At 39.9% G+C, this 14,539-nt stretch overlaps 1 protein-coding gene across 10 annotated transcripts in view; it reads left to right on the top strand.

The window, feature by feature from the left end:
* adgrb1a (adhesion G protein-coupled receptor B1a) overlaps nt 1–14,539 on the top strand; it is a 134,165-nt gene that overhangs the window by 28,711 nt on the left and 90,915 nt on the right. For all 10 annotated transcript variants that reach the window (XM_018665706.1, XM_018665703.1, XM_051076082.1 and 7 more), the window contains one exon: nt 7,616–8,555. In XM_018665706.1, coding sequence (XP_018521222.1) covers nt 7,796–8,555 — 760 coding nt within the window. In that variant the 5' untranslated portion in view covers nt 7,616–7,795. The remainder of the gene's footprint in view (nt 1–7,615; nt 8,556–14,539) is intronic.

The following is a 14,539-nucleotide window of genomic DNA, read 5'->3' on the forward strand; positions in this document are numbered from 1 at the left end:
AGGCTTTGACATTTACCATGGTAAACACATTCATCAGCAGAGACAGATGATTATCTGTTTAATTTTAGAGCCTTGCAAGATGTTGCAGGTTTTGTTGTTGCAGTCATCAGGGTGCAGGTGTACAGAAACAGAAGCACTTTGTCGTGAAACGAGCCCACCATATTTTCTCCTGCTTGTGTCTCCATTAACCTTCCTAACGTCCTGTTAAAAGGGTGGCACTTGGTGGAACTGAAGACGATTGTCATGCAAAAGAAATTCTTACGCAGGACGCAGAGAAGAAAGATAGAAAGAAGAAAGAAATAACTTTGACATAATTCCTAACCGCTGGACCTATATGTTTTCAGTAACAGTATTTAACACAGTGGGGAAGTGTATTATGGTGAAGAACTGTTTGAGAAATGTTGATACATTTTGACTTGTTTTTTTACATGACTCTGGGTTGGTATTAGAATCCACTCTACTGAATTCAAGTTGAATAACTGTGATGGGTAAGCTACAAACTACTCAGAGCCACCTTTCAATCCCTCAGGTGGTGAGTAGTTGATAGTAACATAGTACAGTTCTTTCTTTAATATTATATTAAAACTCTATTTACTTTTTTCTAACATTATCTCCCAAATTTCATTTTTGTTCAGTTTAAAATATCAAAACTTCCAAAACTGTTCAAAATGTAAAATTCCATAAACAATAATGATGTTGTTTTAACATGCGCTGCATGCAGCACAGTCAGTGGTTGCTGTCACCTGGTTATGTAGCTTCTGCCACATTCTTATGTTAGTAATGCTTGTAGAAGAGTTTGTAACACTGGCCATGTGATGATTGTGGAGACAAGTGAGTTAATGGAACATAAATCATTGTAAACAAAAAGATAATCTCACCCTCATATATCAGTCTAGCCTTATAGAATGGATTATTTTCATCTCCTTTCTTTTCCCATTTCTCCTCCTGTGTTTCTGATTGCTCACCTGAGTCAGGTACACGTGGACAGAATAGCCTCTATGATCAGTATCCACTGGTACAAACTGTTGTAACTGATGCCCCTGCCAAATTATTTTGCATGTGAAAGAATTTGATGATACTGAGGAACAATTTGACACAATTTGTACTTCAGAGACGAGGGAATCCGCCTGCGTCTCACAGTCCCATGGCTTTTTGGCTTGTAGTTTATACGGTAGAGTGTGGCAGCAGGTCTCCGTGTTACTTTGCTAATCAGCCTGTAATCCCCGTGCTGCTGATGTGAGAAGTGATGCTCCACACGACTCTATCATTTTCTCATCAGTGCTCTCTTTGTCTCTGTCTCTATCTCTCTCTCCCTCTACATATCTGTCTGAGGGACTGTTGCTTCTCTGTGATTGGGCCATTGTTCTGACTCGCTCACAGAGCCAGCCTGTTGGGCATGTTTACATGGATTCATGCTTCTGGGCTGCTGGCTAATGCAACACCTTTGTTCTTTTAATTGCTTGCTGTTCCAGCCGCAGGCTGAAAGGAATGAATAATTCCACAGCTACAGAATACTAAAATTTCCATCCAGTGAAGAACTTCTCACTCTGAATATGAAACATGCCCAGGCAGCTTTATATATATATATATATATATATATGTGTGGCATGTGAACATGCCATCATGTTCATGACTGCAGTTCCATATTCTGGAATGTAAATATGTGAATATCTCTTGACTCCTCTTTAAATTCTATCTGTATAATCCTAAAATCGATAAAACATAAACACAGTCATTTGTTAAAAATAAAAGACCATCACTAAGAGAATTGGTAGCTTCCATACTGATTTAGATTATTTATTATTAAGTCAGATTTGGTTGAATTTAATCAGTAACAGACTGATGAAAAAAATCACCTCAAAGAGCCAAAGAGTTAAAAAACTTCAAACTCCCTTAAAGATGCCACTTGGGAGCAGTAGAAGCAGCTGAAACATATAATTTCACATTATAACACCATATCAAGTTGTTATGCCAAACACTTTTCTCTTGGAGTCATGTCTCTAGAGACCTGATGTAATATAAACCATTACTGACTCCAGCTCAACCAAGTCCTGAGAAAAAGATCTGGCTCTTCAGCTACTAAATGTTCTACTATGTGCATCAAAAAGCAAATTGCATTTATTTACTCCGCTTCTTGTGGTCCTTATCAGCTGATACATGAGTTACTTGATATTTGAGGTATTTGTACTTTACTTACTTTATTTGAGTCTTTTCATTTTATGCTCCTTTATACTTCCTCCATTACATTTTAGGGGGAAATGGACAATCTATAAATTACAACATATTGTAAAACCAGTGATTTCCAACCTTTTTGCCTTCTGATGTCTTACAAAAACCAGTGTATAGTCAGGGTCACATGTCAAGTGTCTATGAGTTGCTAACAGTTTCACCAAATGATCCAATATCTGACAAAAAATCCAAAAGAGTCCAAAGAAGTGTTTTTTTTGTCTTTTCCTCTCTTGTTAATCATTTCATGACCTCTCAGATTTATCTGCTGTCCCTGTCTACAACTGTATATAAAGTAGTTAAAACTAGCTCCACCTCCAGCAGCTACAACAGTAACATGCTGCTTACACTAATGCTTCAGTATTAATCATCTAATGATGATTAATGATACGATTATTGATACATTATCTACATTTTACTGCTGATACTTATGTACTTTTCCTTAAACAGGAATTTCCGTGCAGGACTTTTACTTGTAATGGAGTATTTATATCTACATAGTTGTAAAGGTACTTTTACTTAAGTAAAGGATCTGAATACTTCTTCCACTACTGCTTAACCACATTTATCATTGTAATCATCATGACAATAAAGGTCCTCTAACCTTATGGAAATACTTACTTTGACCCAAACCACAAACTTTTCCTGAACCTAACCAAGTAGTTTTTGTACCTAAACCTAACCAAACTGTGACCATTCCACAACCTTAACCACATGTTTCTTATTGTTATCCTGATGATGAAGGTCCATTACACTACTGCTGCTGGTAAGTTCCTATGGGATAGGGACAAATGACCTATATGATTTTTTAGGTTGGAAGACTTGTTGGATGGACACAAAACCACAGGTATTTCAGTGACACATCAATACAAATGAAATTAACTGTGAGATTATATATTGGCTCTGTGACATTATTAAAAGGAGCAATCCACTGACAGTCCTTTTTGACAGGTGTGAGAAAATAACCCCAATGATCATCGGGGTAATATTGAGTTTGTCGTGTTGACTACAAATGACTATGAACTTGACCCATTCTAGGGACTAAAAGTGAGGAAACCTCAGCCAGTGCTGCAACAAAATTGAAGTTTTATATTTCTTCAGTCTAACACTAAATCAATAAAGTACTTTAATTATCAGCCTATACAGGGAAATAAAGCTGAGGCTGCACATAGACCCCCATTCATTGAAATACCAAATTTTTCCATAATCAAAAAAACAAACAAAAAAAAAAAAAAACAAAATACATACATACAAATTCTACATACAAGTCTTTTATATGTGTATTTCCCTTTATATATGCTATCCTCGTGCCAAGATCAATAACTGAATTCAAACAGTGAATTCAATGCTCCATTTAGGAAAGCTTAGAAATTTAAATCCTGTAGCCCTTGACTCCTGATAGCCTTTCAAACACCATAATACAGCATGTTACAGCAGAGATTCAGAGACTTGCATTGATTAATTGACAGGGAACACTGAGTTTAATTTTCAGGTCAGATTTTACACTGCCGCTGTGCAGCTGTGGCTCAAATCTCCTCTGTCACAGCCATATCCTGTTCTCCTCTGCTGCAAAGTAGATGAAAGTGTGTTAATAGCTGCTCCCTATCTGTTAGCTTCTCAAACACAAAGATCGATAGAGGACTGTGGGTGTGTGTTTCAAGGTTGGAGGTAGGGAGGTGGGGGCCAGTGCTTCGTGTTAATAATGAGGGGAGGCTTGACATGAACAGGAAGCTCTAACAGAGCGCTGCATGTTGGGTGATCAGACTCCCTCGCGGCAGGTTAGGAGGAGGAGGATGGTGTGGGGTGTGGGCTGAGATAGATGAGGCGGGGCTGTCAATAAAGAGCGGCTCTTTATCCTCTGTTAAAGCTCTATTCATTTCATTACTGTCAGGCTTGTCTGGTGAAAGAGGCCGAGGTAGTTTTCCCTGGACGCTTTCTTGTACGAGGTGAAGTTAGAGAGCTGCCAGGCCAAGGCAGGATGAGGCAGAATGTGGTAGGCTGAGACAGGATGAGGTAGAATGAGACGTGGTCCAGGCTGAGATAAAATGAGACTGAATGAATCACTGTTCAAGAAGAAGAGCCGTTTTTTGGTAAATGTTATCAGATACAAGGACTTTAGTGTTTTGAGAACTGACACCCCTGCATTAAACCAGGAAGTATTCCATTGTTCTAAAGCAATGCCTTTATTTATTTATTTATTTCCAGAAATGCACAGATTAAGGTAATTATGACACAACTGATGTTTTCTACTTTATCTGTGGCCTTTAGAATTTATGAATGCTCATGTGATGTCATTTTCATCATTTGTCATGTCTATGAGGATCCATGTGGAACATCTGTATAAAATGATCATTACATTTAACTATATTATTATTAATTATTAACTATTACTACTTCTGCTTTTACAAATAATAATAATTATTATTATTGTTATTATCATATTATGGTTGCTGATTCATATAAAATCATAGTGTATTATAATATAATATAATATAATATTATGTTATATGTGTGTTTAAAGACTTGAATCTTTTGAATTTTGATCAAGTCACTGTCCATCATTCTCATTAAAATAATTTACAAGATATTGTAATGTTAGGACTGGAATCTCTTTCATAAAAACAACTCACAAGTACTGCATACATGCAGATCATAAACAGTGTCATGTTTCACAAGTGACTTGTCATTGCTTAAAGATGCAAGTCTAATCATCGTCACTGTTGTTCAGTGTGTTGTCTTCAGTCGTTTAATTCTCTTGGACTGTCAGGACTAAAGCATTCTTTACACTTTAGCTTTCAGTAATATTCAGTGTGTCTCCAGCTGTAAAAGAAGAAAACTGTCATGTTATTGACATAAAATAATTCATGATTTGTTAGGTACACATTCCAATATGAAGAAATAACTAATAGAATAAAGACCAAAAGCCATATAACAACCATTCAGTTTCCCCAAGTACAAAACATAACAATTATTTATTTCCTTGTCTGATCTGCGATATGTAATGTTCTTTAGCTGTCTGATGTGCCTCTTTCATGTACTTGTTATCATTGAAGTCCAGAGGAACAGCTTGATTAAAGTTTTCTGTGGAGATGATACAGTATACCTTCCTTTGAGGGCCTGCTTTTGAAGGGTTTTCTGTTTGGATTGTGTTTTATTGGTTCTGAGGACTTATCTCTATTGATTTCTGGCAATTTGTCTTTTAGACCCTTTTCACCCCCATGGCTCCGCGCAGACACACACACAGACACACACAAACATAATTCTTCCACACTCTCTTTTTGTCAGGCTTACAGATCATTGTGATTGATCAGAACAACACTTCACTATACCGGTGTCTTTAGCTACACTACACACTGTGGCCGTCAGGTTCTCTCCATCTGAAATCTATATTGTTGTTCTGGACATGGATCCAGTGGTGCCAGTTGTTTCTTCCACATTTTCCTTGTTGTCATTTGAATTTGTGACCAGGTGGAACTAATTTTGAGATTTTTTTCAGTCTGGAGGACCGGCTCAAAGATTGTCTGTCAGATTTAAGTCCCCTGCTATATATGAACATATATATTCTGAATATTAAAAACAGTAGTAATTAACTAACCCTAACTCTTATTAAGTAATTCATTCAGCCATTAAAGACAATACTGACATGTTACAGATTTTATAAGTGGATTTGGCAAATATATTAACAAAGTGTTTTGAGTTATGTCTCGATGTATGGAAATCCAAGATCAACCTCTGCTTGGGTTCCACTTGGGATGCACTGGTCTAACTTTTTCTCACCTGATACAGTTTCTGTATCTTAACTTTTTAAATGTTCCTGCATGTACTAAGCCAATACCAGTCATTAGTAGTACTGGTTTCGTCACTATGACAACTTTGTCATTCATCATTAATTTGACTTTAAACAATTCACTTTGAAACAAAAATCAGTCTGCCTACATTTGTTCTGTAATCCACCAGCATGTTTCCCTGCTGTTATTGTCACTGTTGCTTCCTTCCTACAAATAACAAAATATTTCATTTTAGAGGCATTTTTCTTCTCAATCTAACCCAGAAAATGCTCCGTTTACTGAAAGGCAGCACCAATGGTCAATAACTGATTTACTTAATGAGGTGTGTATCGGTACCAGTACCAATCAGATGTACTGAATCAATGCATCTGTTGCCCTAACAACCGACATGTCCACCAGCTCACTGATGACTTTGTCTGTCTGTTGAGCAGGTTGCATAAATGACTGTTTACCAGGGCTTATTGGCCAAAAACAGCAACCTGTCACAGCTAGGGAAAAGATGATGAGAGTTCTGAGACTTAACCAAAAGAGTTACGTTTGTAAATGATTGCAAAACTTAAAATGACCTGTAGAACAGAGGGAATTAGCAGAATTGGTGTTAAATCTCTTTGGGTGCATCATTGTAAGCAAGGTTGTTTTTTGTTTATTTATTTATTTATTTTTATTTTGATGATAAATATACAAAATATTGACCAGTCCAACTTGAAATGATTAGTTATCTTAGTCATTTGTATCACTTTCCCAAAGCTTCTATCAGTTTAGCTTGTTTCTATAGTGTACTGAAAGTTATTAGACAACCTGCTTCATATTCTTCAGTGCTGCACACTGAGCACCTTTTGTTTTTCACTCATTAACTGTAACAATGGACAACGGCAATCTCCCTAAAAATCATTTCAAATCAGTCATTACCCTCAGATGAAACGATACGAATCACTAAAAGAGTAAAACAGGGAGGAACCCTGTGTATTTGAATGGTTTTGTTTGCCATCCTAAAAATTTATTTTCACGTCACTGCTTTTCAATGAAGAAAAATCGACTATAACACCTTAAGAATCAAAGCCACCAAATGAGGCAGATGTGTAACAGAAGTGATTGGCCCAAAAAGTAAAACATACTGCTATTATCTTTTGAATGTCCATTTTAAGGCTAAACATCAGCTAATTGTTTAGGCTGTAAAAGCAAAGAGGGCTACAGATCCTGGCATCACTGTCTGTGGCTCATCCCTGATAAAGTGGAGTAATGAATGACTGCAGGTGTTGCCTTTTTTGTAATTAATAGTCTTATAATTGGACAAATTAATGAACTGGCAGATGAAATATGCGAGCAGACATGTGAGGAAAGCAGTTGTCTCTCAGGAAGAGACCAATCTGAACTTGTGTAATGAAGAAAAACTTGACTAAATCACTGGCTCCTTCCCTCCATCTGCTTCTATTTGACTCGCTGTTTTTCTCCAGGGCCTGAGTCACTGCAGTTGCTCTCAGTTTACAGCACAAACAATAACTGATTTCTCATTGTGGAGATAAATAGAATCAGTGTAATCCCATTTCATTGTCTGATCAGATACAAAGTATAATTCATATCTTGTCTCTTCCATTTCACAGGTTGTCATGAATCTTGGGGTCGACTGATGCAGCCATGGGCCAATCGCTGGATCTTTAAGAGCAACTTTTGCGTCCCTCCTCCTTCACCACATCCTTTTCCTCATCCCCTCCCCCTCCTTTTCTTGGGCCTTTGTCTCACATAGCTTTAAGTTGAGTCCTCCGGAAACTAGCCATCAATCTATGATACTGTCTCCTTCCATTGACCTGCAAACCATGGCAAGCATTGTTTCTGGCCAGACAAGGTGGCCTTTCCCAGTGCTACTCTTGTATTTTTCTCCTCTGTTTCTGATGGAGGGTTGGTGTCATGCAGCCCCCTCAGGCCCAGAGTCTGACTCCTGTTCCACCCTAGTCCAGAGCCGCTTCTTTGGCTTCTTCTTATCGTCCTCAGTGTTCCCCACCATGCCGTGCTCCTGGACCTTGCAGAACCCGGATCCTCGACGCTACACCATCTTCATCAAGGTGACCAAACCTACAGAGGACTGCATGCCATCACAGTTACGCACCTTCCAGTATGACTCCTTCTTGGAAACCACACGCACCTACCTGGGCATGGAGAGCTTTGATGAGGTGGTGAGGCTGTGTGATACCTCTGCCCCAGTGGCCTTCCTGGAGGCTGGAAAGCAGTTCCTCCAAATGAGGAAGGGACCTCCTCGGGTGGGCTCAGCCATCACGGATGGCGATGGGGATTTCAAAACTGAGTACCTGGTGGTGGGGAAGCGCAACCCCAGCATGGCGGCCTGTCAGATGCTGTGTCAGTGGCTAGAGGACTGCCTTGCCTCCAGCACATCTAACAGGCCCTGTGGTATCATGCAGACTCCATGTTTGTGTTGGGAGCCACCACCACAGCTCAGTGAAGGGCACAGCTGTTATCACAATGGAGTTTACCTGGAGAACTGTTTACCCAGCGTGAAAGAGAGTGGAAAAGATGCTGAGATAAATGGTGAGTTGAAAAGCTTTTACAGTTATTTAACTCAAAGTTGACTGATTAAATTATTATTACTTTATATAATATATAATATAACATAATAACTTTTCAACAGTAGAAATATAAGACATGGTTGCTCCAAACGTAGATTGAACTCGTCCATGTTTTGACAGACAACAAGAAAAGCTAATGATAATAAAAACAGCGTCACACTGAACCAGTCATGTGGCTGAAATAGAGTTACAACCAGGCCAGGTTAGGTTGATGTACACAATACAGAGTGTAGGAGTAGCAGCCAGCAGCAGCACACGTGCAAATGTTTAGGCTACTGCAGCCATACACACCAGTGCAACAGAAAATGTTAACAAAAACTTGGGCAACAGCTTTACTGTAGAAGACACCCCAACAGACACAGCAAAAGGGTCAAAAGAGATTGTTGAAAAGAGGGGTCAGAGGAAATTGGTAGCATGGAGCTATTTTGGCTACAAGAAGCAGAATAGCGTACACTGTAAATTGTGTTGAAAGCATGTTCCCAAAGAGACAGATGATACCACTATCATCATCATTTTTACCATCTGAAGTAGTATGATACTTCAAGTGTTGGTGGTCCCCATAACCCAACCCAACCAGTGCGATACCTGCGCAGCAACAACAGAGCATAGTGTCCACTTTCTCTAGCTCCATGCCTTGCGAAAAAAAAAAAACAACAAAAAACAAAAAAACCTTATGATATCTTTACATTTCACTTAGGGTTAAAAAGGAACCTTTAAGTTTGAAGAAATGGTGATTTGATGTATATTGTGATATATTGATATCAACTGATATGAAAAAAAAATATTGTTTTCCATATCACTCAGCCCTGCTTTTAAAACATTATTTGTTAAGGGAAGTTACATCAGCATTCATATGTCAAGTGCAAAGTTAAACAATTATGTTTGCTTCTCTGTAAAGCATAGAGAAAGACAAGTTTCGCTTTCAATGTGTAAAATAGATTTAGTTTTGTCTGACCTCAAGCTCACCCTTGGAGTTAAGTATGCTCTCAGGAAAATGAAACAGAGATGGCATCTTCAGTAGCAATCAAGCTGGTGAAAATGTGTATGATTTGTGAAAAGTGAGGATAATTCTGTGACATTGGTGAAAAGGGAAGTGGAGTACTTTGGCTGAAGTAGAGGGTAAAAAGAGGGACAGAAAGAAAAGAAATGGAAGGTTTAGGGTTTCATCGGATGAAAGCGAGCTCTGTGACCTTGCGAGGTTGGCACCATATTCCGGCCCTCTGCGGTCCAGGGAGGGACACTTGATCAGCTTCCGGGAAGCCTGTGGGAACAGAGGAGAATCAAGTGCTGATATTGGATAGCTTTGGGGATGCTCAGAGCAGGGGGGTGGGGGTGCTGATGTAAAGAGAGACAAAAGAATAAGGTAGAGGGAGCGAGGCGAAAATAAGATGGGATAAGGGCCTGTGGCTTGAAGTCTAATTGTCTGCTGCTTGATCCCAGTTCTCCTTCCCTTCCCTCGGCAGACAGGATGTGGCCTGACATCTCTATCCTGGCTCCGTCAGGACTATGGCCAGAGGGATGGAACATTTCTCAGCTCCCTTTCTCCCCCTAACCTTTCCACCATCTATCTCTCCCTCGTTCCTCTGCTTCTCTCAGTCGCTTCCCCTAATCAGCCTGTGGTCTTATTCTCTCTGTCGTCCTCCTCCTCCTCTTCTGAGCCACCATTGCTGCCTCCCCATCTTTCCCTCCCCAGGCTGATAGTGGGCTGATACTGAGCCAGTCGTGGGAAGCCAACCAAGCAGAGATGTTGCGGTGGGTATCTCCTGCCTTATCCTCCTCCAGTCTCCAATGCAGCTAATATCCCCTCGCTGCCCCAGCCTCCTCTCCTCTAGTTATCGCACTTATGTAACTCAACAGCAGGGTGTGGGCCGTTTCTGCCTCAAGGTGTGAAAAATAAAAAAGAAATATACCATCCATCCACAGAGATAGAAAGAGAAGGATGCATTATAGCTTTTCTTCTCCCTCAGTGTGCTTCAACTCACCACGGCATAGCATCTCCTAGATGATAATCCCAGGTACAGAGTGAGCGAGTGGAACCCTGTGATGAGCTCAAATGGAAGAGGCAAGCAGCCTGTGAATATTTGGCTGGATGGATATGGGTGACTAGATGGATTGAATTTGTGGATGAAGATAAAGAGAGGCTGAGGAGATGTAATGGATTCTGTGTGGAAATAGGTTGGGGAGCTGGATGGTTATGGCCTACTGTGCAGTGAAGAGGGGAATAGACAGGTGATAGTTGTGAGTGATGAATGAAGGAAAGACAATAGATACAGAGACAAGACAGATAGATTGGCAGAGGAGAATAAAGGAGAGGGAAGAGGCTGACAAAAACTCAGTGGGGTGGGGTGGGGGGGGGTCTGATATGGACTGGCTTGATGAAGATAGATAGTTGTTGCTTGGGTCAGGCAATACACAGCTGGACCTGTTGGTCTCAGCACCTTCAGTAACTGAGGAGTTCATAGATTACAGTCTGTCTCCCAGCCTTCTTCACCCGCTCTCTTGCAGAGGGACTGAAGGTCCCGTCCAGCAGCAGATGGAGGGTAAGACATACTGTCAGCGCTCCAGCATGTCCAGCTGAAGGCGGCCAGAGGAGTTTAGCACCTTGTGGTGGTGTGGGGGAGCTGCCTCGTACTCTACCTCTACCCGGGGCCCTGTGTACCCAAAGTATAAAACTTAACTACTTAACTAAAATACAACTTAGAAAAGAGATCCCTGTGAGAAAGTTTTACTCTATTTAATGGGAACTTTTTATGAATGTGACAGCTTTTATCTGGTGCCCCCTAGAGGTATCTTGATAATCACAGTGAATTTCATTTCGCTTCATTCAGCCAGACATCATGTTCATTTTAGCCAGTTTCTCAGCCAAGTGTCTCTAGTTATAGGTCCATAGTGAATGATCTGAACATTACAATTTACCTCCAGTGCTAATGTCCAGTGCCGCTGCAGAAAATAGTGTGCTAATTATGTAGCAAGGCAGAAGGTTGAGGATGTAGAAGCCTGGGTGATGGAGCAGCATCAAGTACATCTGACTTCCATTGAGAAAAGTTTGTATCCTTTCACAGACCTAAAATTAACCTTCGCTTAACCAACCAACCAGATATTACTGAAAATAATAACTGGCATTTAAATGGAAAAATGTTGTGGTGAAAACCCAGGGTCTTGCAGTACTGATACTTTTCTCTGGGGGCTGGGTTGGGTTTTTGCCAGAAGCTGCAGTAGTTTTCGGCAGGAGCAATTCATTTAAGTTTACTCACTATGAAGCCCTGTCATAGACTGTCGATCTGTCCAGGGTGTACCCCACCCAGTGTTAGCTGGGACTGGTTCCCCTGTGACCCTTAAGGATAAGTGGTATAGATAATGGATGGATAGATGGATTATTCACAATGATAAAACAAAAATGGCAGCTTTCTCATCATTTCTCCTTCTTATTGATGTTTGTTGGCAATTTTGAGGCTGATTTTATTCATGGATGGTGCCAGGTAGCTAGCTAGGAAGATGGTGTCTCAACTATTAATCCCGCCTATAAAGCTCTGATTGGTTGACTATTGGTTGACAGTTTCTTCGAGTTGGAAAGATGTTAGAATCACAAAGGTTACAAATTTCACAGAGTGACTGTTGATATTGTCAGCTCTCTCAGTTCCTGGTAGGCTTGGTAATGATTAATTGATCTGTTAATCACAGTACTTCTGGATCTGCTTTATCAATAGATTCCACCACCCATGTGTATACAGGGTGCATAGATAAATAAGCTGATATATTGATCTGGGTCAATATTATCCTTTTTATAATAATACAAAATCAGACATTGGCCAGTCAGTCTCTGGCATGACAGATGTCTGCTTTACTATGTCAGTAGTATCCATAGGAAGCTCTTAACCTATATTCATTCTGATGTAACCTTTTGATCATATTTAAAGGACAAAAGGATGCATCACACATTTTTAAAGTATTTTTATCAATATCACTGGTTTCAATTAAGATTCTCAGTGTTCCTGAATAGCAGGGATTTTCATAAAAACAAATATCCCTGAAATATTAGCAAATATTAGCTGCTTGAGGTTTTTAAATTAATCATGCCTTAATACAGTAATTACAGCTAATGAGCAAGAGTCTGTGTTTAACATGTCTACAGCTGACAGTGTGAACACAGCTCCTATGCTGTGTGAGAAATCTTTAACCTTTAAGTTGAGAGGACTGGTGATTCCTGGGCTATTTTTGGAATGTTCTGACATTCAAATGGCCACAGTCAAATATTGGCTGTTGCCAGCTTCAGGTCAGAAATACTATCCACGTAAATTCATTTTTGATAGACCTACAATGTGTGCTTGTGCATGTGTGTGAATGTGCGGTAATTTGTGTCACGACATGTGGCACAGAGCAGGAGAGGATTCATTTGTCACCCCTCAGTGGACAGCAGGGGAGGCAGTGAGTGATTAAAGGGTGGATCAGAGTGATGTGAGGAGATGAGAAGGCTCATGACTCAATCTGAACAAAATAGACACAATTGTGATAGCTTTGAGAAAGCACAAGAAATTACCAGCAAAGTAAACTAAAGGCGAAGGAGGACAGATAAACTTACCCGCAATACCGTAGAAATCTTCTGGGTCATGACCTTGGTTCCACATCATGCACTCTCGCTTTCAGCTTTGCAGTCATTTTCAAGTGTGAAATACTTAATAAAGTAGAAAAGCTTGGAAAATAACCAAACAAGGACACAGTGTCGCAGACTGAAAGCACTCTGCACCAAAACACAGAGAGGAGCCTCAGTCTGTAGCAGCATCGCCTCAGAGCAAAAAACTGCCCTGGGTATAAAATTGATTTTGCTGGTATGTGGTCTTTCTATGTGGAATGTGTATGTTCTTTACACATTGGTGCGCAACATACAGATTAGATGAATTGAAAACCACAAATTAGCCATAGATGCGAGTGTGCACATCTAACACTTTAGTGGCAGAATCTTTCAAAGTTTGCATTCATTGACCAGCAACATCATCAAATACCAACAAGGCCATTTCAAAAGCTTGTATATAAAGTTACTCAAGAGATGTTACACAGTAAATAATATCATATAATAATACTGATGTATTTTGTAACAGCTATTATTATTATTTCACTTACTTCTATTTGAGGGATAATCATGTTCTGCATTTTGGAACAACAGTTCTTTGGTTAGATTTGAGTGTAGGGGTTTAACAGGAAGTATAATATTAGATATGGACTACAACTTGAGCCCAACTCATTAGTCTATATTTGTTTACGTTTTGGCAAACTGAAAATTTCATCTGTTAGAAATATGCTGAATTAGCTGTCAGCAGGTTGCAGTGCAAACAGCAATGACTTAAAAAAAGATACTGAAGAAAACTTAAAAACATGGTGATCCTCAGGCAAGATCTGCATCTTTTTCCTATGATTTATTACTATTAAGAGGATTTATGAATGTTTTTCTGTGCATCATGTATGCATGTATATAGTCTGAGTTTTGATGCAGATTGTGGTACACATCTCACATGTCTCCTTCTGCCTTCAACTCTCACAGTTCTGAAACCTCTGCTCTTAGTGAACCAACCATGCGATGCATCCTGTAGGATCCAGCCTTTAATGTATTTGTCAAAGCACACTGCCCCAGGGTGGACCCAGCCTCTGGCCCAGTGCAGGCTAGGACAGGATACAGGTGGAGAGTGGATATAGAAAATGGAGGGTTGGTAGGGAGCTGATCATGTCTCTCATAAAGACATGTTTGTCATAGTTATTGGAGCTTGAAGAAACAAACATGATCCCATCAGATCTTGACAAGAACTGCCAACTCACCACATCACACTGTATACATATTTCTTTTTCTATAATGGTGCTGGACCCTGGGGAATATGTAGTACTGAATATGCCCCCCCCCCCCGGGGCTTTCTTCTCCAGTTTTCTCAGATCTGTGAATGAAAGTGTCAGACTCAT

Source organism: Lates calcarifer, linkage group LG15 (genome assembly GCF_001640805.2).
Source record: "Lates calcarifer isolate ASB-BC8 linkage group LG15, TLL_Latcal_v3, whole genome shotgun sequence".
Taxonomy (NCBI): Eukaryota; Metazoa; Chordata; class Actinopteri; family Centropomidae; genus Lates; species Lates calcarifer.